This window comes from Ursus arctos, unplaced genomic scaffold, assembly GCF_023065955.2.
Source record: "Ursus arctos isolate Adak ecotype North America unplaced genomic scaffold, UrsArc2.0 scaffold_6, whole genome shotgun sequence".
Classification (NCBI taxonomy): domain Eukaryota; kingdom Metazoa; phylum Chordata; class Mammalia; order Carnivora; family Ursidae; genus Ursus; species Ursus arctos.
Window position 1 is genome coordinate 40,212,823 of NW_026623078.1, and position 26,794 is coordinate 40,239,616.

At 36.9% G+C, this 26,794-nt stretch overlaps 1 protein-coding gene and 1 pseudogene across 10 annotated transcripts in view; one reads left to right on the top strand and one right to left on the bottom strand.

Moving 5' to 3' along the window:
• WWP1 (WW domain containing E3 ubiquitin protein ligase 1) overlaps nucleotides 1–26,794 on the top strand; it is a 114,090-nt gene that overhangs the window by 61,349 nt on the left and 25,947 nt on the right. For all 10 annotated transcript variants that reach the window (XM_044382714.3, XM_044382715.3, XM_026495797.4 and 7 more), the window contains exons 8-16: nucleotides 4,063–4,399; nucleotides 16,096–16,191; nucleotides 18,017–18,191; nucleotides 20,329–20,383; nucleotides 20,470–20,554; nucleotides 20,684–20,812; nucleotides 23,479–23,554; nucleotides 23,662–23,733; nucleotides 25,717–25,805. In XM_044382714.3, the coding sequence (XP_044238649.1) occupies nucleotides 4,063–4,399; nucleotides 16,096–16,191; nucleotides 18,017–18,191; nucleotides 20,329–20,383; nucleotides 20,470–20,554; nucleotides 20,684–20,812; nucleotides 23,479–23,554; nucleotides 23,662–23,733; nucleotides 25,717–25,805 (1,114 nt within the window). The remainder of the gene's footprint in view (nucleotides 1–4,062; nucleotides 4,400–16,095; nucleotides 16,192–18,016; nucleotides 18,192–20,328; nucleotides 20,384–20,469; nucleotides 20,555–20,683; nucleotides 20,813–23,478; nucleotides 23,555–23,661; nucleotides 23,734–25,716; nucleotides 25,806–26,794) is intronic.
• On the bottom strand, nucleotides 13,963–14,529 carry LOC113252976 (60S ribosomal protein L26-like; annotated as a pseudogene).

A 26,794-nucleotide genomic window follows, 5' to 3' on the forward strand; every position in this document is an offset into this window, starting at 1 on the left:
GAGTTTCTGATGGATAATCTAGATTATTCACTAATTTCTCTTGATTCTGCTTATTAAGTGTTTTGTCAAGGTTTTATTGAATGCTTTTTTTTTGTATTGAAAATAGTCATATGGCTATTTTTTTAATGTGTTAGCATAGTTGATTTCCTAACTTAATTTCCTAATATTGAACCATCTTTTAATTTATTTAGTTCCAACCTTAGAGCTATATTACCCTCACAGAATAAATTAAGAAACTCAATATTTCTTTTTCTTTCCTCATGTACTATACCACTTTAAATAACATGGGAGTTGATCTGTTCATTGAAGGGTTCATAGAATTTTTTCAGAAGACTTAAGTGAGTCTTGTGCCCGTTGGTGGGATGATATTAGATTTTTCATCACCTTTTTCATTTCTACTGTGATGAATCTTTTTAATTTTCTTTTTAAGATTTTATTTTTAAGTAATCTCTCTACCCAACATGCAGCTCAAACTCACAACCCTGAGATAGAGTCGCATGCCCCACTGACTGAGCCAGCCAGGTGCCCCATGATGAGTCTTTTCAATTTTTCTTTCTGTTGACTTAGTTAATATATTTCAAAGCTTAGCTTTTTTTTTTTTTAAGATTTTTTTTCTTTTTAAAGCAATGTCCACACTTAAAGTGGGGCTCAAGAGATCAAGAGTTACGTGCTCTACGAACTGAGCCAGCCAGGTGCCCCGTAGTTAATACATTTGAGACTTATTGATATAAAGTGGTTTGTGGCATTCATATGTTATTCATATCATATGTTTTTCTTTATAAAACTCATAAAGGTATACTTAATGGTTTCTCCAAATTTACTGGTAAGAATTCATCTGAAGCATTTGTAAAAATACGATTCCCAGACCCTTCCTTAGGGATTTCCCCTAGAAATTCATTAAGTCTAGAATGGGAACTGAGATCTATACTTTCAACAAGATCTCAACTGATTCTTATCAGGTAAATTAGGAAATTCTGATCTGTTTTACTGTTCTTTTAATTCCTTCTCCTGTTTTTCCTGCCTGGCTCTGGGATTGAGTGCTAAGCTCATTTATTACCATTTCTACATCCTTGGATATGTCTTTGGCTTTGTCCAATAACATTCGATTCAAGTGTTTTCATTGCCATTAATTTCCCTAAAGTTTATAATTTCATTATTATTTCCTCTTTAACTCAGTATTTAGTTTATCATCTAAGCAAATTGATTATGGGTTGGGGAAGAACTGTCATTTTTATGGACATAAAAGTATCAGTTTTCTCACTAGTAAAATGGGAATCATGCTGCTCTCTGTCTCAGCATTGTTCTTTGAGGACGAAATAGGATAACCTTTAAAAAGTGCTTAGCAGATTATGTCAGACTCTCAGTGAACATTTTAATAAGTTGTATTTTGTATTGCTTGGTTCTAGTTGTTTTGTTTTTGAGTTATTTATTTGTCAGAGAGAGAGAGAGCGCGCACAAGCAGGGGGAATGGCAGGCAGAAGGAGAAGCCGCTGAGCAGGGAGCCCAATGTAGGACTCAATCCCAGGACCCTGGGATCATGACCTGAGCCAAAGGCAGACCTTAACCGACTGAACCACCCAGGCATCCTGCTTGTTCTAGTTATATTGTAGTTAGAATGTGGACTCCTTATTGTATAATTGGGGATTTTCCTTTGGTCTTTCACGTGTCAGTTTTTCTAAAAATTTTTTGAGTGTTTGGATGGAATATGTATATAAGAAACTCTCTAACTATAATTTATTGTGTCATTGAATCATTCATATGCTTAACTAATATTTCTACTAACTCTAATCTCATAGTTTTGAGGGAGGTATGTTCAGTTCATTTCTTTGTCTCTGATTTGTCTTTAATTTATTGATTCAAAAAATATTTATTGTTTTCATATGCCAGGCATTTTGTAACAGTTGGGGAATACAAGAGTGAACAAGTCTGACACAAGTTTTCACACTCTGAACTTAATGAAAAGAAATAAAAACAAATACATAAAATGATTTCAGAACATGAGAAACTAAACATAAGAATAGCATTAATAGGATTAAATAAGGTACTCAAGCACTGCCTCAAGTGCTTTCTGAAGATGTAATTGAGCATGCACTCTAAATGATGAGATATCCTGAGACCGTGGGAACCACAAGTGCACATCTCTGAAGTGGGAAGGAGTTTGCTCTATTCAGGTAACAGAAGGAAAGCCGTTGTGAGGAATCTGGGGTAGCTGTGGAGCAGATTAATGTAGTCTTTATCATAGGCCATGGTTAAAGAGTTTGGAATTTATTCTGGTAGCAGTAGGAATTCACTGGTATGTTTAATTAGGGGAGTGAAAAGATCTGTTACATGTTTTGAAAAAGGTTTTCTTGGGCTGTCATTTGGAGAATGGGTTGTATGTAGTTGGACAAGAGAAAAAGCAGGCAGACTAAAATTAGAAGCCTGCTGGAAGTATTGAAAGCAAGAAATGATGGACCAGGAGGTGTAGTGGTACAGATGGAGAGAAGGACTCAGAGCACTTGCTGTTGAATTATTGTAGGAAAGAAGTTTCTGCCTTGAACAACTGAATGGTGCTATTTAATATTTCATTTTCTTCCTTTTTTCTAACAGCTTGTGTTTTGTGTGCTGTGTTTCAGTATGCATAAAGGTTTATGAGTGTTTCTTCTTGGACTGCATTATCTTTTCTCAATTATTCCTCTTTTCCCATTTAGTGTTATTTTGCTTTGAAAAAATGACTGCTAAGCTTTTCTATTTTTGGAAATTAATCTCTGCACTGTTGAAGAGTAAATGTTAAATGAGATAATTCTTTAAGTGAGCATCATATACAGAACACCAGAATTTAGTCTCTTTGTGCACATTCTCTGTTCATTTCTCTGTGTTATCTAACAGTGTTTGATACAGGGTAACTGTAAATATTTTATTTCTTGTATTTTTTTTTCCTCCAAAGCCATTCTCTCCTCCACATTTGGACAGAACTTAATTCATTCTCTTGGTTTTTTGTAATTGCAGTTCGATTCCTTTAGTAGTACATTTTCTTTCCACTATTTAAGTCTTTTTCTTTCTTTAAAAATCTACCTGATGATACCATTACTCTTAATTAGGTCTCCCTGCCCCATTTCAATTAGAATTTTATGTGGAAATTTCTTTGGTTTTGGTCAATAATCTATTCTCTTTCCAGTTTTATTTGGCTCACTTTAATAGTGACACATAATTGACATTCATCAATCACATTTAAAATGGACATTAAGAAAATTGTATTAATGGATCCCAGTACTGAGTCATTTCTTCAGAAAGTGTAGAATAAGTTTTTGGATCTTTTTGGCAGTCCTCTAGAGTAATAAATTAATGCCACTGTGTATTTCCCCCATTGGCATTTTTGGTATTAGCTGCCCTTTTTATATTAGCTCCATTTGCATATGAAAAGGGAGATTGAAAGGGATCATTTAAAGTTTTCATATAAACCATGCAAACTTTCAAAATTGATCCTATGGAGGAAAAACATATTATACTCATGTTGGTTTCTCTTTTCCTTAATGTTATTAGTGTGTGTATACACACAGACAGTTGACCCTTGAGCAACAAGGGATTTGGAGCACTGACATCACCCACCCCCCAGACTCTACCACTTGAAAGTCTTTGTATAACTTTGGAGTCCCCCCACAGATTTAACTACTGATAGCCTATTGTTGACCTTGAAGCCTTACCAATAACATAAACAGTCAATTAACACTTATTTTGTTTATCTATTATATATAGTATTCTTATAATACAGTAAGATAAAGAGAAAATATTTTAAAAAATCATAAAGATTTGTACTGTATTTTTTGAAAAAAATCTGCATATACGTGGACCTACATAGTTCAAAACTGTGTTGTTCCAGGGTCAACTGTATTCTTAAATTTTTATAATTTATATGTTCATCTCTAAAATGTGAGCAAAAAAAAAATCTAATCTATCTTATTTTATTTTCATCAGTACCTGATACATTACTCAGGGTGAATTAGGTACTAAGTAAGTATAACTGGTGAGTTGTTTGCTTTGTCATTGCTTGATAGTTCGTCTTACTGATTTTTCTCTTTTTAGTTAATGGAGAATCATCTTCATCTGCACCAACCGAAAATGCTTCCACCACGGGTACTGCAGTAGTATCTGAAGAAACTGCCTTGTCTTCAAATTGCACTAATACTACTGTTGAAGATCCTCCAGTTCAAGAAATACTGACTTCCTCAGAAAACAATGAATGTATTCTTTCTGACAGTGCAGCACTTGGATCTGAAGCTAGAAGTACTTTAGACCCTGCTGCCTCTAATTCTGGAAATAATTCTGCTTTTGAGGCAGCCAAATTAAGACAGCCAGATGGGTGTGCGGAACCTGCACGGCAACAGTCTGGAAATACCAACACAGAAACTTTGCCATCAGGGTATGTTAAATATATTTTTTAGAAATTTGACTTACATTTGAATAACAGCTTTTTAATAATATGACTGTTGAATGTGTATATAAAATTTTTCCATTGTTTAGTAATTTGAAATCAAAGTTGGAATCTGAATGATACAATTTATTTGCCACAAAGCAAGTACTTTTTAAAACTGAGAACAATTACTAATGAAGTATGTGCCGTGTGAAGGGAAAAGAAAAAGCCTAGTGTTAATTTGCAAGGCACACTTGATTTGATTCTTGGTTTATTTTTACTGCTAGAGAAGAATAACTATAACACTACATAATTACCTCAGTTCTCTAGCTTCCTTTATGGTCTGCTCTCCAGCCCCCAACATAGCCATCTTTTTTCGCATCTAGGGAAAAGTCACTTAACTCTGCTGATTACCTCTGTTACAAACTCAGGGTTTCGTTGCTGCTTAATAATTCTTAGTCCCCTTTAAATTTTCCCATTGAAAATATTCAGCTTCCCAAGATTTCCTTTAAAGAGTTATTCTATGTGTGTATTCCATTTGGTCATCTCTCCCAGATTTACTTAACAGGTTTTTTTGACTCTTTACTTGGCTTTGATGATGAGTTAATCATTCATTGTCTCTGGCTTCAAAAAGTTTATTTCTGGTGGCTCAGACTTGTAAACATACATGCAGTGCAGTTTGACAGTGCTGTGATAGACATATGGACACAGAGCTTTCCTGCACAGCTCGCAGCACTTAGCATGTCTCCTCTCCGAGCTGTGGAAACTGCACTTCTAGAGGTCTTACGTTACTGCCCTCAATTTCGCATCACAGTTACTGTGTTCATAGCCCTGTCTTATTTTCTGAACTGTTTTTCTCAGTGCTCTTTGCTGCTTCATCTGATTTTGCCCATTGTCTAATAGTGGTTTCAGCCTTTTTTAGCCTTTGTTCTTCCTCCGTGTTTTTCTTCCTCTGTTGGTGCTCATGCTCTCCCATCACTGTAACTGAAATCTGTTTGTCCGGGCCAGACCTTTTTCTGAGCTTATTTTCAGCTACTTCTGGAAATCCCCACTTGTTGACTGCCAGCATTTCAGACCTTACAGTATCTTCCCTTCTTTCAAAAATCTCTCTTTGTCCCTTTGTTTTCGGCCTTTGGCAGCTTAGTCATTTATCCTAGTTTCATGTGTCTGCCACTGTGACACGTACATACAAGAAGGTGTTAAGAACCTTCTGGTCTGATGGGAGGGTAAAGATAAGTAAGCAGCAACTACACCGTACCATTAAAGCTGGGCTAAACATAAGTTTAGCAGGCTGTGGATAGGAACGTATTCTTTTAGGGGAGTAGCCTACACTATTGAGATCAAAGAATACTTTCTGAAAGAGATGACCCTTAAGTGGATTTCTAAAAGAGGGTTACGAGTTAGCAGAGCAATAATGTAGGCACTAGTGGTGAAAGGCTTCATTCTCAGTAGAGGCAACTGCATGTTCAGATCTCTGGCATCCATAAAAATGTGTAAGTAGAATTCAGGAAATAGTATTTTGTTATGGCTTGAGTTTAGCATTTCAGGAAGTGACCTACGTAGTACTAAAGAGGAAACAGTCCTATGAAGAATTTCGTATACTTTTCTAGGAGTGTCGGAGTGTTTTCCTGAAAGCCATGAGTAAACATTAATGAATTTTAAGCAGGGTTGTGGCATTGTCCTATTTGCATTTTAGTTAGGTCATTCATTCTAGTAGTGGGATAGACAGATTCTAGGAGTCAAGGAGACAAGATAGCAGCCAGGATGGTTTATAAATGAGAGAAGCAGGCATTATGATTTAAAATGATAATAAGCACATAAATTTAATTCTGTGGGGGCCAAATAAATGTTTCAGCATGCCTATAGCCACCATATGTGATCTTTGTGTTAGGAGACTTTTGTAGTAACCTAGATAAGTGATTTTCAAGTTGCAGGCTGCACCCCATTAGCAGATTATGACCAGCATTTGAACACATAATTGAAGTAAATCGGTATAGACCGGAATAAAAAATACTGAAGAGTGTTAGTTGTAGTAAGAGTAAACTTGTTTCCAGAAAGTTAATTTTTCTGGTGCAGGTTTGTGTGTATAAGGTAAATAGCATTCTAGTACACACAGAGATGTTTATGTAAAACATTTTTCTTTTTCTGTGAACTGTCATCAAAAAAGTTTAGAAGCAGGGGTACCTGGGTAGTTCAGTTGGTTAAGCGTCCAACTCTTGGTTTCGGCTCAGGTCATGATCTCAGGGTCCTGGAATTGAGCCCAGCGTGGGGCTCCGCGCTCAGCCTAGAGTCTGCTTATCCCTCTCCCTCTGCTCCTCACCCCTACTCGCGCACGCGCGTGCTCTCTCTCTCAAATAAAATCTTAAAAAAAAAAAAAAGATGCTTTAAAAAAGAAAAGTTTAGAAGCTTCTAATCCAGGTGAAAAATTAAAATAGCCAGCACTAAGGTGGACTCTGGTCTCATAGGGTGATGATAAGATGCATCCTGGTAATTAGTTGTGAGTAGTATAATAGAAGAGTGGAACTCTTCTGGCTTAGGCAGTACTGTCTTTGTGTAACTGCCCCCGAGTTAACAGTTTTCAAATTTACATCATCTTCTCTCTTTCCTCAGAAATATTTCTTAGTTCCTGTGTTTCCTCTCTTTGTAACTTGCTCAGCTATTTAGCTAATTACCAGAGGAATCACAGTGCCTGGAATTACGAGTGTTCTGAGAGAAGAGTATTCCAGTCTGGAGATGACGTTGGAGTGTTATGTCAAGCATTATCTCACTCAAAGATCTTTGCATTTGCCCATACTTTTGTGTAGAATGTTATTCCTCTGATATCTGCATGACTCATTCAGGTCTCTGCGCAAATGTTACCTTACTCCAGAGGACTTTTCTGATTTCCCCTGTTTAAATCAGGCCCTGCTGCACCCATCCACTTACCCTGCCTTATTTTCCCCCAGCTTTTTGCTAGGAAAATTTATAAACATGCAGACAAATTTAGAGAATTTGACAGTGAATACCTCGATGTCTACCAGTAGATTCTGTAATTGACCTTTCACTGTTTGCTTTATCTCCTGTCTCTTCATCTCTATCTATCTAAGTGCAATTCAGTGAGTTGCAGGCATCAGTACATTTTGCCCCTCAGTACTTCAGCTTGTATATCATTAACTAGAGTTCAATATTTGTTTAAAGTTTTTAAGGTAAAGTTTACATAGAAGGAAATGCACAAGTATTAACTATACCATTTTGATGAGTTTTGACAAACACAAACATTGGTTAACTCAAACCCTTATCGAGATATTGAATATTACCATCATCCCAGAAATTCTCTAAGTACCTTTTTCAGTCACTGTTCTGATTTTTTTCCACTATAGATTCTAGATTAGTTTTCCCTGTTGCAGAACTTAATATAAATGGAATCAGCAGGAATGCTTTTGAGTAGGGTTCTTCTAATCAGCATAACTTGTATTATTTTTCTTTATAACACTTAAATCATCAAGTGACATATATTTGTGTCTTGTCAGTTTTCTTTCCACTGGACTGGAAAGGGCTTTATTTTGTTCATTTCTGTACTTCTTGTGCCCAAAACCATACCTGCCACATAGCTGGTACTCAGTAAATTTTGTTAAATAAGTGAATTAATGCCCGATTAAATGATTTTGAGTGAGTGAGCAACTGGGCAAAGGCCCTGGCTTGTAAATACCTCTGAGGAAATGGTTAACAAGGTCAAAACCAACTAAAAAATTCAAGTAAGATAAGAACTGAAAGGCACTGATTGAATTTTAATAACAAAGGGATTATTTATTATTGACCTTAGACAAAGCAATTTCTGGGAAATAGAGCTGTTTTCAGAGCGCTGTGTGATGGAGTGAATGGGAAGGGTAGAAATGTGTACAAACATTTAAAGAGAACCAGTATGTAAAACTTTACCTGTGAACACAAAGAGAAAGGAATGTTTGGTTGGTGGAAATGCGCAGGAGGAGATAAGAGAATTGAGGGTTAGTTTTTGTTTTATAAAATGGGAGAGACTTTAAAGTTTGTTTGTTTAAATGGGAGAGACTTTAAAGGATAGTCAGCTTCTGATGGGCAGGAGTCTGTGGGCACAGAAGTTAGCAGTACAGGAGAGAAGGAGGTAACTGCTCTTTGTGGTTGAGAAAGGCAAGTCTTACTATCTATCCCATTATCCAAGTTTGAAACCAGTAGTTAGTCAGTCAGTAACTAAATTCGGTTATTTTTATTGTAATACATTTCACCAAATTCTTCCACATTTAACTTTTTTTAAAGCAAGGTCTTTGTTCAGTAGTTGGTTTTGAAAATTTATGTATAATGTCCCAATGAGACAGAGAGACTATACTTAAATAGTAGAAAGGAGAATGTTATGGTTGAAGTGATGTGTGGCAGTTATAAAGTAGCACTTAGATCCATGAAATTAAAGAATTTTATTGCGAAGTCTCATCATTCAGCCAAGTAATTTGCACCTACTGGGAAGTATTCATGAATTTCCACTACTGGGATATTCTGATCTCTTGCCAATTCCAGCCCACCACTTTTATAGGACCCATGGGTGTAGCTCTAGCAGGCTGTCACTGTGAGTCACCCAGACCAATCCAGAGTATCATCCTTTGCTCTGCACCTCTCCTTCCCCCTACTAGTACCTTCCTCCATCATTGCTGCCCAAAGCCTTGGTTACCACCTACATATTGGGGACTCAGTTGTGGCAACTGCCATGCTCCAAGAGGTAGAATCTCACTTTGGAGTGACAGCTCAGCAAGTTGCCTCCCCTTGGACCAGCTGCTAGGAAAATGAGGTGGGGCATGACAGTTTTTGTTCTTATCATGTAAGTACCTACATAATATTATTGATTTTGCCTTTCCACTCACACAGCCTAAAATATTTACTATCTGGCACTTTACAGAAGAAGTTTGAGAAAGATACATTCTGTTAGGAGCAAAAACACTGAAATTTGAAAGTGAACCCCTGTTTCGGAAAAATTAAAAATAGGTGGCTAGGGGCACCTGGGTGGCTCGGTGAGTTCAGTGTCCGACTCTTGATTTCAGCTCAGTCATGATCTCAGGGTCGTGACGTCGAGCCCAGCTTTGGGCTCCATGCTGGTCATAGAGCCTAATTAAGATTCTCTCCCTCTCCCCCTCCCTTAAAAAAGAATCCATGGCTTACATTATGCTTGGAACATGAGAGCTTACTTGAATATTTGTTGAATGTTAAATTGGAAATATTTGCAGTTTACCTGAGATAAAACTAGAATAGGGCTTCATAGCCTATTATATAGATGGAACCCTTGGTTATGTTTATTTTTTCCCCCTAATATTTTAATGTGTTTCTGATCACAGGCTAAGGCATAACCAAGTAAAATATTTAAGCCATACAAAAACACTCAGAGAATGGTGTCTATATATTATTCCTGCAGTAAGTATTTAAGAGCTTCTCTGTGTCAGACTTTACCCTAGGCCCTGGGTGTTCAGAGGGCCAAGAGAGCCCAAGACTCTGCTGCTATGAAGTATGTGTAACAACAGGCTGACCAGCTGGGGCCTTGCACATACAACCTATTCAGTAATGTCATATAGTGACAGGTTCTGTGAGGAAAGATAGAAGTAGATGAAGAGGTTAGCGAGTAGCTATGTAAATTACTGTTTTGAATACACTTATAGAATTATTTTAAGAAAATGGGATCATACTCTACATGGTGTAGAGTTTTCAGTTGCTTTTTTTTTCTTCAAGTTTTTATTTAAATTCCAGTTAACATACAGTGTAGTATTAGTTTCAGGTGTAGAATTTAGTGATTCATCACTTACATATAATACCCAGCATTCATCACAACGAGTGCCCACCTTAATACCCATCAGCCATTTAACCCATCCCTCCCAGCCTCCTCTCCAGTAATCCTCAGTTTGTTCTCTATAATTAAGAGTGTTTTCTGGTTTGCCTCTCTTTCCCTCCCCCGCCATGTTTGTCTGTTTTGTTTCTTCAGTTCCACATGTGAGTGACATCATGTGGTATTTGTCTTTCTCTGACTGACTTATTTCACCTAGCACAATACCCTCTAACTCCATCCACGTTGTTATAGATGTCAAGATTTCAGTCTTTTTGATGGCTGAGTAATATTCTGTTGTGTATATATACTATCTCTTCTTTATCCATTCATCAGTCGATGGACATTTGGGCTCTTTCCATAATTTGAGTATTGTTGATAATGCTGCTATAAACATCAGGATGTATGTATCCCTTCAAATCTGTTTATTTATATATTTTAGAGAGAGTATGAGTGGTGGGTAGGGCAGAGGGAGAGAAAATCCTAAGCAGGCTCCATGCCCAGTGCGGAGCCCATTGTGGGGCTTAATCTCACCACCCTGAGATCATGACCTGAACCAAGATCAAGAGTCAGATGCTTAACAGAGTGAGCCACCGGAGTGCTTTTGTAGCCTTTAGGTAAATACCTCATAGTGCTTTCTAAAACTTGGTCATATGTCCATGTCAGTATGATTCACACATTCAGCAAATATTTAGTAAATATTTATTAAGCACCTCTGCAGGCACTGTGCTTTGTGCTGTTAGTACACTGATGAGCAATACAGATTTAAACATCAGTCTTCATAAAGCTTGTTGATCTATATATGTAGGTTTGCCTTTATTCTTTTCAATTTTTATTTTTATTTTATTTTATTTTATTCTATTCATTGGTTTATTTTTAAGTAGACTCACACCCAGTGTGGAGTCCAACATGGGGGCTGAACTCACGACCCTGAGATCACAACCAGAGCTGAGATCAAGAGTTGAATGGTTTTATTTATTTATTTTTAAAGATTTCATTTATTTATTTGACAGAGAGAGAGACAGCCAGCGAGAGGGAACACAAGCAGGGGGAGTGGGAGAGGAAGAGCAGGCTCCCAGTGGAGGAGCCCGATGTGGGGCTCGATCCCAGGACCTGGGATCCCAGGACCTGGATTCACGCCCTGAGCCGAAGGCAAACGCTTAACGACTGAGCCACCCAGGTGCCCCAAGAGTTGAATGGTTTTATAGTATTTCCTTGCATATTATTGCTGTGTAACAAATTATTCCCAAATTTAGCAGTTTGAAACAACAAATCATATCATTTTTAAATAGTTTCTGGGGTTTAGGAATCTGAAAGTGGCTTAGCTGGGTGCTTCGGTGCAGGTTCTCATGAGGCTGTAGTCATCTGGAGGATGATTAAGTGGAGCTGACCTGGCAAACCCAGGAGAGCTGAATTCTGGCCTGTGAGGGGGACAAGCCTGGTCTCTGCATTGGCACTCTAAAAGGGTCAGGAATTGGCAGCATTAGATATGGTAGGAAGTGGTGGTGAAGATGGCACGACGACAGATAGCAAGATTCAAAGTCACTTTGAGAAATGAATCCTTAATTCCCCTCCCTGCAGCTAGGACTAGTATCCTGCCTGTGGGTGTTTTCTCTGGAAGTTCTCTAACTTGGGAACACCAGGCATACTTGAGGGCAAGGACTGTGCTAAATTGGGACATAAGTGAACCTTCCGGAGATTAGTAAGTGAATAAAGTTATAAGTGAGTTTTCAAACCCAAGCATTCTTACCTACTCAAATCCCAGAATATTGACAACAGGATTTTACCTTTTCACCCAGATTGAAATTATCTTCTATTGAAACCCCCCACCCTAAAAAGACTAAAAATACTGATACCTATTTGTCCTGCAGTGAAATAGCCTTGTTCTGTACTCCTTCAGTCAATCCCACAATCGGCACCCAGGAACAAAAAGGTCCCAGTCGGTTTTAATATTCTCAGAGACATAAGAGTAGATATAACATACATTACATTAAAGAAGGAGGTGTAAAAACAGAATACTCCAAGAACCAAAATCTCTTAGAAATCTAATTCAGTGGAAGACTTGGGTAATAAAGGTGAAGAAATTTCTCAGAAAATAGAACAAAAAGATAGGTTTATAAAATAAAAGAAAGAAAATAGAAAATTTAGAGTACCAGTTCAAAGGCGTCTGATAAAAGTTCCAGAAAGAGAGAAAATGGGAGGAAATCCTTAATAAAAAGTCTTAACAAACATGAAGGGCATGAATTTTCTTATTAAAAGGGCTCACCAAAACTCAGGATAATGAGTGAAAATAAATCTGTATTAAGATGCTTTGTTGTGAAAATTTTAGTATGTTGGGGCGAAAGAAAAAAATTTAAACATTTCCAGAGATTTTAAAAAGGGAATAGAAGCAGATCTCATACTTATCAGAATGGCATTAGATTTCTCGGAATCAACACAAGAAGCTGTTAGGCAACTTAATATTGAGGGAAATTAAATGCACTCTAGATGTCTGTAATCAGCCACACTGTTGAGTGTGTGCACAGAATAAAAACATTTTCAGACATCCTCAGTTTCCAAAGTCTGTTTCCCATGTATTTTTTCTTAGGAAGCTACCAGGACTCGTGTTTCTCTAAAATTAACTACTGAATACGAAAGACATGGGCTCCAAATCTTAGGTGTCTTGATAGAAAGGGTGGGAAAGGAATCACCAGCATGATGGTGAAAGGAAGCCCAAGATGGCAGATGTGCCGCAGCTTCACAGTTGGCCGGGCGAGACCAGCAGCTCATCAGGAGGCAACTGTGATTGATAAATACCTGATGAGCCTGAACATTTGGAGAGGACATTTATGCAGCTGGAAAAGTATTTGGAGTTAAATCAATAAGTACATAGAAAATAAGGAAATGGGAGGAAAGGAGACAAAAGAAATGCAGTGTTCCATGACTCAGTTGCCAGGAGGGTTTTATATCACATAACTGTAAGGTGTGCATGTGTTTGGAATGGTCAGAGGAGGGTAAGTGTTACAGTGTGTGTATATATGTGTGTGCAGGAAGGAGACTTCCAGCTGCATCTTTCACAGTGAGAAATCAATGTATATTTGAAATTAAATATAAAATAATAAAGTAAGCTTATTAATATGAAAAGAGGTAAATACTGAAAGAATTGGCTAAGACAGTTGAAAATGTTGCATTTGTAGAATGGAAAATGAAGTTAAGGGGACATAGACTGTATGTATGAAGGTGTGTGCAACTGTGAAGGTATGTAACTATGTGAAAGTATAGATAATTTTGATCAAAATTAAAGCTAAATTAAACATGGTAAAGAGTATTTATAAAGAAAAGATGGAAACCTAGAAGTTTTGCTACAGAGGTGCAGTAAAAACCCAAGGACAGATTATAGGAATTAATATCTAAAAATAACAAAAGTACCATTATCAGGAAGTTCTTGAAACTTCATACATTTTGAAGGTATTTGTTTTGGGCTGTTAAGCTTTCCTACAAATCAATAGCCCATTTATATGTGTTACAAATATTCCTGAATTGTCTTTAAAATGAAATTCCATATTTGAATCCTGCTTTCCCATGAACTTTTATTATTATATAAAAGCAAATAAAATCTGAAATTTCAGGGTTTTTTTAGTGAAATGCTTTTTTGTAAGAAATACCTAATTTTTGTGGTACAGGGTAGCATGACTGTTCCAGTATAGGATTTTATATGACTGTTTTTTTTTCTACTTTAACAGTTAGCTTTTTATTTAAAGTCATATGTGAGATTACTTTATTACTGCATCTTCTCAATTGTTTCTTCCTTGTATTTGCCCTTTGTCTTTCCTAATTTGGTGAGATTTGGTTTTACGTTCAAGAACCTTTTTGCAGTCTTTGTCCAGTTTTAGTCTAGAGATAGCCACTTTGCTAGGGTGAATTGCCCACATGGGCAGTTCTGCCATTCACCTTCGCTCACTGTTCTCGTTTAGTGTAGATGATGGATTCCTTCCCGTAAACCTGGACTGCTTTGCTAATTTGCTGATCTTTGTAGTGTCCTAGCACAACCTCTACTTCATCATCCTTTTGGATGGGCACAGATTGATCATTGTACTTCTGTCTCAGCTCTTTGCAAAGAGAGGAAGACGTAATCTTCCTCCGAATGTGAGAAGGTGCATTGAAATGCCTTTTTCGGTTTTTACTCTGGTCAGAAGTCACGAAGGGATTGAACTTCATTTTGGCTGCTGATGCTTCAGCGATGGCCACAAAAGGGAAGAGAGCAATAGTAATTTTTTAATAGATAAGTTTAACAACTTACGTGATCCTGAGTCAGTTGTGAACTTGGACATTTTTATTGTTCGTTGTTACTTTTGAAGCATTTTGTGACTTGTGTTTATTGGATGCAGCTTAAGCAAACTATTAATTTTTTTACATGCCTTTTTTAAGTAAGTCTGTATATATGTGTAAACCTTGCTTAGGGAATAGCTTTAATATGTATAATCATTGTGTAAGAAAATAGTTTAGGGTCGAGTGTCTGACTCTTGGGTTTGGCTCAGGTCATGATCTCAGGGTCATGAGATTGAGCCCTGTGTCAGGTTTCATGCTCAGTGAAAAGTCTCCTTGAGATTCTCCCTCCCTCTGCCTCTCCTCCCACTCTGCGTGCGCTCGCTCTAAAATAAATTTAAAAACTCTTTTAAAAAAGTTTAATAATTAAAGGCCTCTTTATCCCAAAGGAATCAAATTAAATTGGGTCCCTGGGTTTAAGAGAGAGAAAAATACTTCCATTTATTCTCCTTTCAATTGAAAAACAAGAATGTTAAACTCAGAAATAATCAAGTTTTTATGTTTTACATTTAACATTTTTCTTCTATACCATATTACAGAAAGAATGGAGAGGAAGAAACAGGAATCACAAAGGAGAAAACAAGAGTGGGGAAAATAAGAGATTGAGAGTCTTTGAGAGGAAACAGAAAAAGATGAAATTGAGATGTCTGTAAACTCAGAAGTTTTACCAAAAACAAAACGGAGATAGTTGTATACGAAAAGACGACGCCGTATGCATGTAGAAGAATTTTTGTGGAGCAGTGTCACCACATACTTTAATGCAGTTTCTGCTTTTAGATGTGTATTTTTGAAATTGCAGGCAAAAGTGGATATTGCCTCTTTACTATTTTGGGCCTTAAGTATGATATTAAGCTGAAAATTCCTCTGCTTTTGATTAAACTTGTCTTTTTTTATTTTTTAAGATTTTATTTATGTATTTGAGGAGAGAGCACAAGCAGGGGAAGGGCAGAGGGAGAAGGAGAAGCAGACTCCCTGCTGATCAGGGAGCCAGTGTGGGGCTTAATCCCAGGACCCTGGGATCATGACTTGAGTGGAAGGCAGCTACTTAACCAACTGAGCCACCCAGGCGCCCCTAGATTTGTCTTTTCTGATAATAAATTTTCTGATGATAAATTCTATAAATTAGTAACTTTTTAAAACTTTAGGTATTACTTTATCCTCCTTTGCTAACTATGTTTACTGAGTTTCCAATACTGTCAATAGAAAGGGAGGGGTGCCTGGGTGGCTCAGTCATTAAGTATCTGCCTTCAGCTCAGGTCATGATCCCAGCGTTCTGGGATCCAGCCCCGCATCGGGCTCCCTGCTCAGTGGGAAGCCTGCTTCTCCCTCTCCCACTCCCCCTGCTTGTATTCCCTCTTTCGCCACCTGTCTCTCTGTCAAATAAATAAATAAAATCTTCAAAAGAAAAAAAAGGGGAATAATTAAGAACTTAAAAAGCACTAATAATTAGGAAAACAAACTTTGTATGTGTGTGTGTATATAACCTTTTAAAGTAAAACTTGTAATTTTCCTGATTATAAGAAGGAATGATTTTTCAGATTGTCTTAGTTTGTTATCTTCTATTTTTGTTTTTGGATTTTTATTAAAGGTGGGAACAGAGAAAAGATCCTCATGGTAGAACTTACTACGTGGATCATAACACTCGAACAACCACATGGGAGAGGCCGCAACCTTTACCTCCAGGGTAATGTGGCATCTTTATGCATCTCCAGTTGTGTTTTATCATACATGTGATTTCTTTAACTTACTTATTACAATAAAGTGATTCTTCCATTGTGCATGTTATATTTCCTTCATTTACTTCTGTGAATAATAACTTCAGTAAATGAGATTTGTTATATCGTATCTCTTCTACAGTTAGTCTGAAGGGGCTTCCTCAAGAGATTGTCAAACACTGGCATGAGTAACTGAGACTACTTGTGGAATTTTGGTTCAGTTTTAGTGCTTGTCATTAGTTTTTAAGGAATGAAAGGCCTATTTAGGAAAATTTATATGTATGGTTCTCCAAAGATAGTGATCTAAGCTATGTTATATGAGATTTAATGATACAAGAGATGTGAGAGTGGTTCAAAGTTATGATCTTAAAAGATTACTACAAGTAAAATTGTATTACATTATGGCTAAAATTATAGAGGGTCTTAAGTGAATAAAAACATTTCTATTACATGCTAAATAAATTCATGCTGTTAGGCTGTCATTCACAGTCATTCACAAACAGATCTTCCTTTTCCTTTGTGTTCTTATCTTTCATAACTCTTTATACATATTGTGCTGATAGCTAGTTGAATTATATTATTTATATTCTTCTCAAACACTCTGAGGGACACCTGGGTGGCTCAGTCTCTTGAGCGTCTGCCTGCGGCTCAGGTCATGATCCCAGGGTCCTGGGATCAAGCCCTGCATCGGGCTCCCTCTCAGTGGGGAGCCTGCTTCTCCCTCTGCCTCTCCCCCTCTGCTCGTGCTCTGTCTCTTTCTCTCCTCTCTCTCAAATAAATAAATAAAAATTTTTAAATGAATAAGTAAATACATACATACATACATATATACATGCAAACATGCATATCCAAAAAACCACTCTGCCTGTACCTGCAATATTTTCTTTATTGTCTTTGCTACTTACTCAGAATATCTGTCCTTACAGAGGTAACTTAAAGTCCACCAGTATAAAACACATTCCAAGTCCAGAAAATTCAAAGCAAGAAATGTAACTTTCGTGAGATTGGTTACTGAAAAGATTCTTAAATCATTGTATGAGTTAATGGCACAGAGAAGTGTTTGCAATGGAGCTGAGATGGGGCAAGTAGGAGAACGCCAGGCTTGCCTTGTCCCTCAAGTAAGCTACATAACTAAGTTAATGGCACAAATTGACTATGGTTATCTGAACTTGGGAGGATGAGGAGAACTTCAGTTGGTGGCAGAATAGGAAAGGGCATTTTATTTTGAGGGAATATTCAAACAGAGATGACAAAGTGAAACATATGATACACTTGGGACCAGCAAGTAGTTGATCTGGCTCTCATGTAGGTCCCTTGAAAGATCTTAGGGGAGATGAGGCCGAAATGGTGATTGGGTTCATTTTTATGCTGTGCTGGAGAGCTGTAATAGGTGGAATGACGTGATTGAATCTGCACTTATGTTCAGCAGCCGGATAATAGCAGGAAGGTAAAGACCTGTAAGAGCTGAGTTACAGCCCTGAACTTGGGCAGTGGCTAGAGGTGCAGATTGCTAGGTGTACAGTGAGCACACAGTAGCTTCTTAACCAGAAAAAAAGAGGGTAGTCAGATTAATACTGAGACTATTCAGTCTTTGGCCCCTTTTTTAGACAGTTCTTAGAAATCATGTAGTGGTAGAATGGGAAGGCAGTTTAGCTAAAAAAAGCAAGTTACATGTTCAAAATTTTAAAGTTATGTTGTCGTGTCTCTGATTTTTAAATTATATGAGTAAACTGTTAACTAAATACTTTCCAGTTTCTGTTTAATTTTTATTGATGCTGCTTTTGTTTGTGGTAGTTGGGAAAGAAGAGTTGATGATCGTGGCAGAGTTTATTATGTGGATCATAACACCAGAACAACAACCTGGCAGCGGCCTACCATGGAGTCTGTTCGAAACTTTGAGCAGTGGCAGTCTCAGCGGAACCAGTTGCAGGGGGCTATGCAACAGTTCAACCAGCGATACCTCTATTCGGTAATAGCAGATTGTAAGATGTCAGTACAACTATTTCCTCCAGGCATTTGCTCTTTTCTACTTTGATGATTTTTAAATGTTATAGACTGCACTGCAAGGTACTTTTTATTTACTCTTTAATAAATAATAATTATTTCTGATATACATACGCACTTTAAGGTTTTTTTAATTCTAGTTTACTAACATAAGTATGGTTTTTGTCTTAAAAAGTGGTAGTTTCGTAAGTGAAATTTCTTAATGAAATAATTTGTCTTTCCTAATTCCCAGTTTTCTGCCTTTAATTATAATCATTTTGTTTGCTTTAAGCAAAACTGGTTACCCCCTGATTTTACTTAAGACTAGTTTTGCCATTTTTTAGCTGTTTGGATTCCCATCCCAGATTCTCAGAAACAACACTTTAATGTGTTTGGCCTACCAAAGATATTTCTGGAATTGGAGATAGTTTTATCCAAAAAATCTAATGCTATCTGGAAATTTGACCAATTGATGGTCCGTGTGTTACCATAAGCAAACATCCACAAGAAGACTGGGGGTAGAGGGAAACCTTTGTTACATAGGTTTGATCACAGGAAGTGGAAAATACAAATTTTAAGTACCGGGCATCTCTAGAGAGTGTTTTGAGGCAACTTGAAAACCCAAAACATAGAGGCTAGCAGATAGGGAGGAATTTGGAAAGACACAAAAAGAAAACTTTACTCTTTTTTCATTATCCTGCCTCAACCTGGCTCTTTCAGCTCCATTTTCTTCAGAGGTTAAATAATAAGTTCTCATTTGCAGGTTGACCCATTTTCCTGGTGATCTGTAGCCAGCAGAGAGGGAGTGGGCCAACCCAGCTTACATAGCAACTCCTGCTGCCACCAATTGCTGGTTCTTTGGTAACTTGTACAGAAATCTGTAGTAAGGTTTCGTTGTTTAGCTGTATATAGTAAACAAGAAATTACATACTGTGTGCTTTTGTTCTGGGTCAGCTTAGCTGTATACGTGAGAACCTTGGGGAAATGGTAGAATTAGGTCATAGGGATGTAGTAGAATTGTGTTCTCCTGCATAGAACATCCTTAAACAGGTTCAGGTATAATTATCTAAGTATAGCACAAGTCTGGGATAAAAGTCCAGGCTGACACATACATTGGCTTAGTAATGCCACCTTAGGTACCCAGATTCTTTGTGCATTGTTACCCTGCTTCATGCTTACCTCGGTCATACAGAGCTGCTGCCCTTTGGGCTTCATTCCCCAGTGTAGACAAGAAGAAAGGGAGAGGGGAATGAGAAGAGCAGATGGCTTTTAACTTGAAAGTCCTGCCTTTTTACTCGAAAAGGGATGTCCTTACCAGGGACTTCTGCCAGTACTCACTGGCTAGAATTGGTCATTCTACCAGCTCAGCTGTGAGGAGGCTGGGAATGGAATTAGACGGACACATGGCTACCTCGAACAAAACAGTGGTTTGGGTGTGAAGGAAGAAGGTGTGGGAAATGGATATTGGTAAAATTAACAGCATCTATTATAAGGTTATAAAATACTTATCAAGATGCATAACTTTATCATTAAGACAAAATTTTTCAGGTGTGATGATTTTTATATTTATCATTCTTTTCAAATTGATAGTAGAATGTATTTTCTTCTGAATATATTTCTGGATTATAATATATGTAAGCATGAATGTTTTTATTTATGAATATGTAAAAGATACTAATATTAAGATAAAAGTTTACTTGTATAAAGATGAGACTGGATTTTAATGTTGGTTTTGTTTATAGGTATGTCTTAAGGAGAACTGTGATTATTGTACTTTTAAACAAATAATATTTTTCATTTGAACACGACAATTTTCTATATGCTCTTTCTCTCTCATTTCACTCCTAATAGATTATTATAGAAGGGCTAAAAATTAAAATATTGATCTCAGTATATTATTTCTAAATCATCTTAGAAAAACTAATGATTTTATCAGCTGATGGACTCTTCTTAACTCATGACATTTTTAAATGTACTTTGTGTCTTGGAATCACTATATTCACATTCCTTTATCATATTTTTTAGAAAATTACTATAAAATGTTCTACCAAGTATTTAATTTATCTTTGCTTTTATATTATAGTAATGTTTTTATTTTTCCCTCCAACCCTTTCTCCAATCAGGCTTCAATGTTAGCTGCAGAAAATGACCCATATGGGCCTTTGCCACCAGGCTGGGGTAAGCTGATATTTTGTTGGTAAAAATATCTGAAGGTATGTATAGTATAAATAGTCATTAAATGCTGTGCTCACTCTATTTTTTAGAAAAAAGAGTGGATTCAACCGACAGGGTATACTTTGTGAATCATAACACAAAAACAACCCAGTGGGAAGATCCCAGAACTCAAGGGTATGTGTGTACTAAGGCCTTAATTAAGTCATCTTACGTATATCTGTAGATAGAATCAAGTAAACCTTGATTCGGATGTTTTTAGTACCTAGGAAATGTTCACCTTGTGACTGTAACTTTATCTTTTAGCTTACAGAATGAAGAACCCCTGCCAGAAGGCTGGGAAATTAGGTATACTCGGGAAGGTGTTAGGTACTTTGTTGATCATAATACAAGAACAACAACATTCAAAGATCCTCGCAATGGGAAGTCATCTGTGTAAGTGGAAACCTGAAGTTCTTAAATGCTGTTTAATGAGGACATAAAAATTTAGCCTCAATTTTAGCAACAGATTGTATTTTGTGGATCAAGAAAACCTATATAAGTAATACCCATCATTGCTTTACATTACTACGGAATGAATTTGTAGCACATAATGTGTAATAATAACGATAGCAAATATTTAGTGATTGCTGTGTGCACAGTATTGCTCTAAGAACGTTGTGTAAACTAGATCATTTTATTTCCCAACAACCCCTTGAGGTGTTTTCACTTTTTCAGCACAGAAAGTGAGGCTTAGGGAGCATACCTAACTTGTGCAAATCCAGACGGAAGGGAATGGAGCTGGTTTCAGACCAAGGCAGTCTATTCGCAGAGTCTGTGCTCTTAACTGCCCATCATACTACTGTAATTCATGAAAGAATGAGATGTCAACACATTTGAATTTTCCAGATAAAAAATGTCTTAAAACAGACCTCACCTTCATCCTTACTCTTAGGTGTGGTATCTTTGCATCACTAAGAAAATAGAAGCAACCATAAAAGGAGTTTGGTTTTTCATTTGTTTGCTTGTTTGTTTTTTGCAAATTCCTACTGTCACATCTGCCCACCTCAAGCATCTGTCTTCCTTCTTAATCCTATAGGTGAACTGTCATTGTTCCTACCAAAGGCCAGTCCCTTTGATGGCACTCTAGATCTTCCCCCTTTCCCATTTAATTGCTCCAGCAATTATCATCTTTCTATCCTCCATCATCAGTTTTTCTTCTACTGAATTATTCTTATCAGCTGCTGTTTCTCCTAGATAAAAACAAACCACAACATTTTACCTTTCAAATTAATTCAATGAAAATTCATTTTTATTGTTGCCCTTTAGGAAAAGTACCTGAAAGCATTGTCTCTAGATAGCTGTTTCTAATCTTTTTCAATCGGACTACAAGGAAATTCCGCTGACCCTGAACTTGTTAAGGACACCAGTGACCTCCACATTGTTAATTGTTAATTCAGGGATTAGTTGCAGTCCTGTCTCATTTGATTTAGGAGCATTTGACACAATACATTTCTAGCTACCTCAGCTTCAGAGTATGTCCAGAATCCACTTAGGTCTCACCACGTCTACTACCACCACATGATCAGCTGGAGTGGTGCCTCTGTCTCTCTGCTTTCTACCCACACCTCATATAATGTTATTCTCCCTTTAGCAATAGGATTGACTTTTTTTTTTTTTTTTCTATTAAGTATAAAGTCATTCCTGGGCGCCTGGGTGGCTCAGTCATTAAATTCAGCTCAGGGCATGATCCCAGGATCCTGGGATCAAGCCCCGCATCAGGCTCCCTGCTCCGCTGGGAGTGCTGGAAGCCTGCTCTTTCCTCTCCCACTCCTCCTGTTTGTGTTCCCTCTCGCTGGCTGTCTCTTTCTCTCTTTCAAATCAATCAATAAATAAAATCTTAAAAAAAAAAAGTATAAAATCATTCCTTCACACAAAAACTTCTCAGTGATTTCCCATCTCAGAGTGAAAAGGAGAGTCCTCACAGTGGCCTCCACGGCCTTACAGAATGTGACCCCTGTTTTCTCTTCAGTTTCATCTCTGTTTTCTCCCCTCATTCACTGTGCTTCAGCTTCATGGGCCCCCTAGCTATACCTCAAGCACCTGGGCTTTCACTTCTGGGTCTTAGTTTTTATTCTGGGCTTTCCGCAGATATGTGCATGACTTAGTGCCTGCCCTCCATGTTTTTGCTCAAATATGAATTTGTCTGTGAACTCAACGCCATTCACCCATTTCAGAATTTTAAACTTCTCCCCATACGACTCTTATCTTTTTTACACCGCCTTTCTCTCTCTCTCTCTCTCATTCCTGTTTGCAGAGCAGGAGTATAAAACGTTTATCCCCTTTTAACACACTTCATATATAGTTTACTTATTTATTCTGTTTTTTGTCTGTCCCCTTCACTGGTATATAACCTCCACAAAAACAGGTTTTGTTACCTGTTTTATTAACAAATAACACTCTCATCGGCTAGAATAACATCAGGTAATACTATATATTTCACAAATATTTGTTCAGTGAATTCACTTGAACTTAACAACATAATAGAATATTTTCCATCCATTCCAAAATGTTCCATAAGATCATGAAAGATCTTTGTGCTTATATCTTAGGCTCTCCCTCAAAACGCGGAAGTCGCAGGCCTTCTCAATGTGAATCAAACCTATCCCTCCATGCCACCCCCTCTGCCTCTTCCCTCACTGATCCGTTGAGCCATGTGACCTGGGTGTCACTTGTTCTTAGAAGTTGCTTTTCCTTGCATATTATCTTAGCAGTGTTTCTTTCAGTTGGAGATTAGGTTTAAATTGTGGTAGAATTTCCTTCCCTGACTCTTCTGTCTAGAGCTTCTATCCTCCTTAGATTTAAGTATTATCAAAGATTTTTTTTAATAGTCAGTAATAGACTTTAATGTTTCATTTAACTAACTTCTTTACAGAAGACCCATACAGACATACAGTCTCACTCTTTGTGCTGTCCTCATTGCGCAAGCCTCTTGGCGCATCAAATGTATCTTCTCTCCCAACAAATAACTTTCCTGTGGTCATCTGTAGGACTCTGGTATTGAATATTACATATCCAATTTTATTTTGAATTAATATATGGTTCCTTTTTTTTCTCTTTAGAACTAAAGGTGGTCCACAGATTGCCTATGAACGCAGCTTTAGGTGGAAACTTGCTCACTTCCGTTATTTGTGCCAGGTACTACAGTGGTAAATAAATCTTATGTTCATAATCATTTAGTCTTATCTTTGTACTATGCCTATACTACAGCTTACATGATATCACGATATTATTTTTGTTTTTAGTCTAATGCACTACCCAGTCATGTAAAGATCAATGTATCCCGGCAGACACTGTTTGAAGATTCCTTCCAACAGGTAAGGAAGATTTTATCAGAATAAACAGTTCAACTTGTCTGATTATATTTTATATATATGAAGGGAGTTAGGGCTTAGAAATTTTATTTTATTTTATTTTATTTTATTTTTTTTTAAAGATTTTATTTATTTGACAGAGATAGAGACAGCCAGCGAGAGAGGGAACACAAGCAGGGGGAGTGGGAGAGGAAGAAGCAGGCTCATAGCGGAGGAGCCTGATGTGGGGCTCGATCCCAGAACACCGGGATCACGCCCTGAGCCGAAGGCAAATGCTTAACCGCTGTGCCACCCAGGCGCCCCAGGGCTTAGAAATTTTAAACCATGACTACTACTTACGGAGTGTCCATTATAATAATAGTCATAATTAACCCCATCATGTATTGTCTGATTGCCATATTCTTGGCACTGGCATCTTATAAGTATCATTTCATTTAATTCATCCTCACAACATCCCTTTGAGATAACTCTTATCATTATGTCCATTTCAATGAAGTTTAAACAGCTTCTGGAACAAGTTGACACATTTTGACACTTACTCTAACACTTCATTAACTCAAACAAGTCTTGATAATACTATCAAATTAAAATTAAATCAGTATGGATGCTCTATTCCATTTAAGTATTCGTTCAGTAACCCTAATGTTCGCTCTTACCTCCTGTAGGTTTCAGTTTAAAGGTTATGGTCTCAGAGAGACCTTGTCTGAGCACACTAGTTAAGATAGGAGTCCCTGCTCACCTCCCTCATAGTCTCATTCTAGCCCTTTATGTGTTCTTTTCAGTAACACTTAGCACCATCTGACCCATTTTATTTGGAAGGTAAGCTCCATGGGAGCACAAACTATTTCATTTACTGCTGTTAAGCTCAGTACCTAGAATAGTGCCTTGCACATAGCAGGTATTCAGACATTTGGAGAATGAATAAAATATGTCTGCCTTTCCTGAATCATCTGCAGAATATTTTAAGATAAAAAAAATCAAGATATTATCAGTTCTTTTTTTCTGATGATGTGGAGAATTTTTCATAAAAGTCTTATCATTCCCCCCTGCCCCGAAAGTATTACAATGATGTATATAGGTATACAGGGACTTTTACATAAATAAGCAGCACCCCAAAATCAGAGATGTTCAAATCCTAGCTTAATTTTACTAACTGTTGGAAATTGGGCAAGATACTTAATGCAGCTATTATCAAAACTTTTTTTGGTTTGAGTTAATAAATTCTTAGCTTGTTCTAAGCTCTGTTTGAGCTTTTTTATAGTAAGTGTACATCCAGATTCATGAAAGACTTTATTTTGCTTTGTCCTCGGGGAGAACCATGGTCTGTTTGATGTGCGTGACTGCCTATGAGGTGAAGTCCTGCTGGTGAGCTGTGCCGTCAACCAGACATGCCAGTCTTGGCTTTGGTTTTGACATGGGTGATGGAAGTAATTCACTGTTACCCAAAAGTAAAGCTTGTTTGCTAGAATCCTAATATAAGCCATTAAGGATTATGAAAATTGGGTATATGTATTATATAAATTCTTTGCTTTAGCTGAGTTCCTTTCCTACTGAGAAATGGAATATGTGGTATAAGCAGGACCTAGAGCAAGCTCTTTTGCTTCTCATCAAATGTTGCTAGTTAGAAAAATTTACAAGTCACCTTTTACAAGATTTTGGTAAAATTTGGGGAGCGACAGGGGAAGGAGTATTTTCTAAACTTAAAAGCTTTCTGTGTCACTCTTCCTCCCTTTCCACTAACCCAAAGTTGAACTACCATTTAATAGAAGAGGGGAAAGAGATTTTAGAAGGTGAATCACAGAAAGCTTAATAGAGTAAGGTACATCTCTGCTAGTTTGTGGAACACATCAATTGATCTCGAGTTAAAGGCATTGTTATATGAGCTAAGGAAATGTGTCATTTGGAAAAGCAGATGAAATTTGAATTGTTTTGGAAGAAACAATGTATATGAGTGTTTTAAATGTTCATGTTTTTGTTTTTAATTAGATTATGGCATTAAAACCCTATGACTTGAGAAGGCGATTGTATGTAATATTTAGAGGAGAAGAAGGACTTGATTATGGTGGTCTAGCAAGGTAAAATAAAAACACACATCTGCTTTGAAATAAGTATGTCTCCATTGTATGCGATGGATGTATTCTTGAAAAGATAAATTTTTTCAGTAGCAATCCAGTTATTTTTTTTTAATTAAAATATTAGTACAATTCTAGAGGTAAGCATTATTATTACTGTCTTGGTTATCCTATACATTTTCTCTGCATATGTATGAATTTGTATGTATGTGTGATATAGTACATGTTTGCTATTTTTTTTAAACAGAATTGATCATACAACATGCACAATATAGGAACTTCATTTTATCATTTTATATCTCATGGACAGCTTTTCATATCCTATATGGAGCTAATAATACTCTCCTTTATTTAACGGTGCTAATACTCTCTTTTATTTAATGGCTGCATAATATTACATTGTATGTAGATACCATAATTAATGGATCAGCATGCTTAAGGTTGTTTCTAAATTTTTGCTATTATAGCAGTGTATGTTGGTTTTATGTTTGTGTTTTAATCCAGTCTGAGTCCTTTTGAGAATAGTTTTTCATATTCATTAAATACATTGTTAACAGTGGAAAATGTGAAGCAATATGAGTGGGAAATCCTTTTAATTTTTAATTTTTTTTAATGAACAACTTTAAAAATTTTTGTTTTGCCCAAACCTAATTTGACAATGATTTATTTTTTAGCAGAACATTCCATTAAATCTTTTAAAAGAATAAAACCTTCTTTTCATAGGAGCAGATCTTTTTAAACTAATATTTCAGAGGTGTACAGAATTACAAAATCACAATTTCAGTACAGCAGGCAGAAAGAGATAGGTGGGAGCATATATGTGGGATTATCAGAGGTTTGGTTAATTAGCATATTTTCTTTTCCAGTGCATTATTAAGCTTTTTCAGAAAAGGAACACTACCTATCACAATAAGTGTTCATATCACATCTATTATGATTTATCTCAGTTTCAGGAATGTTCAGACATTAAAAAGAAATATATACCTTAGAAA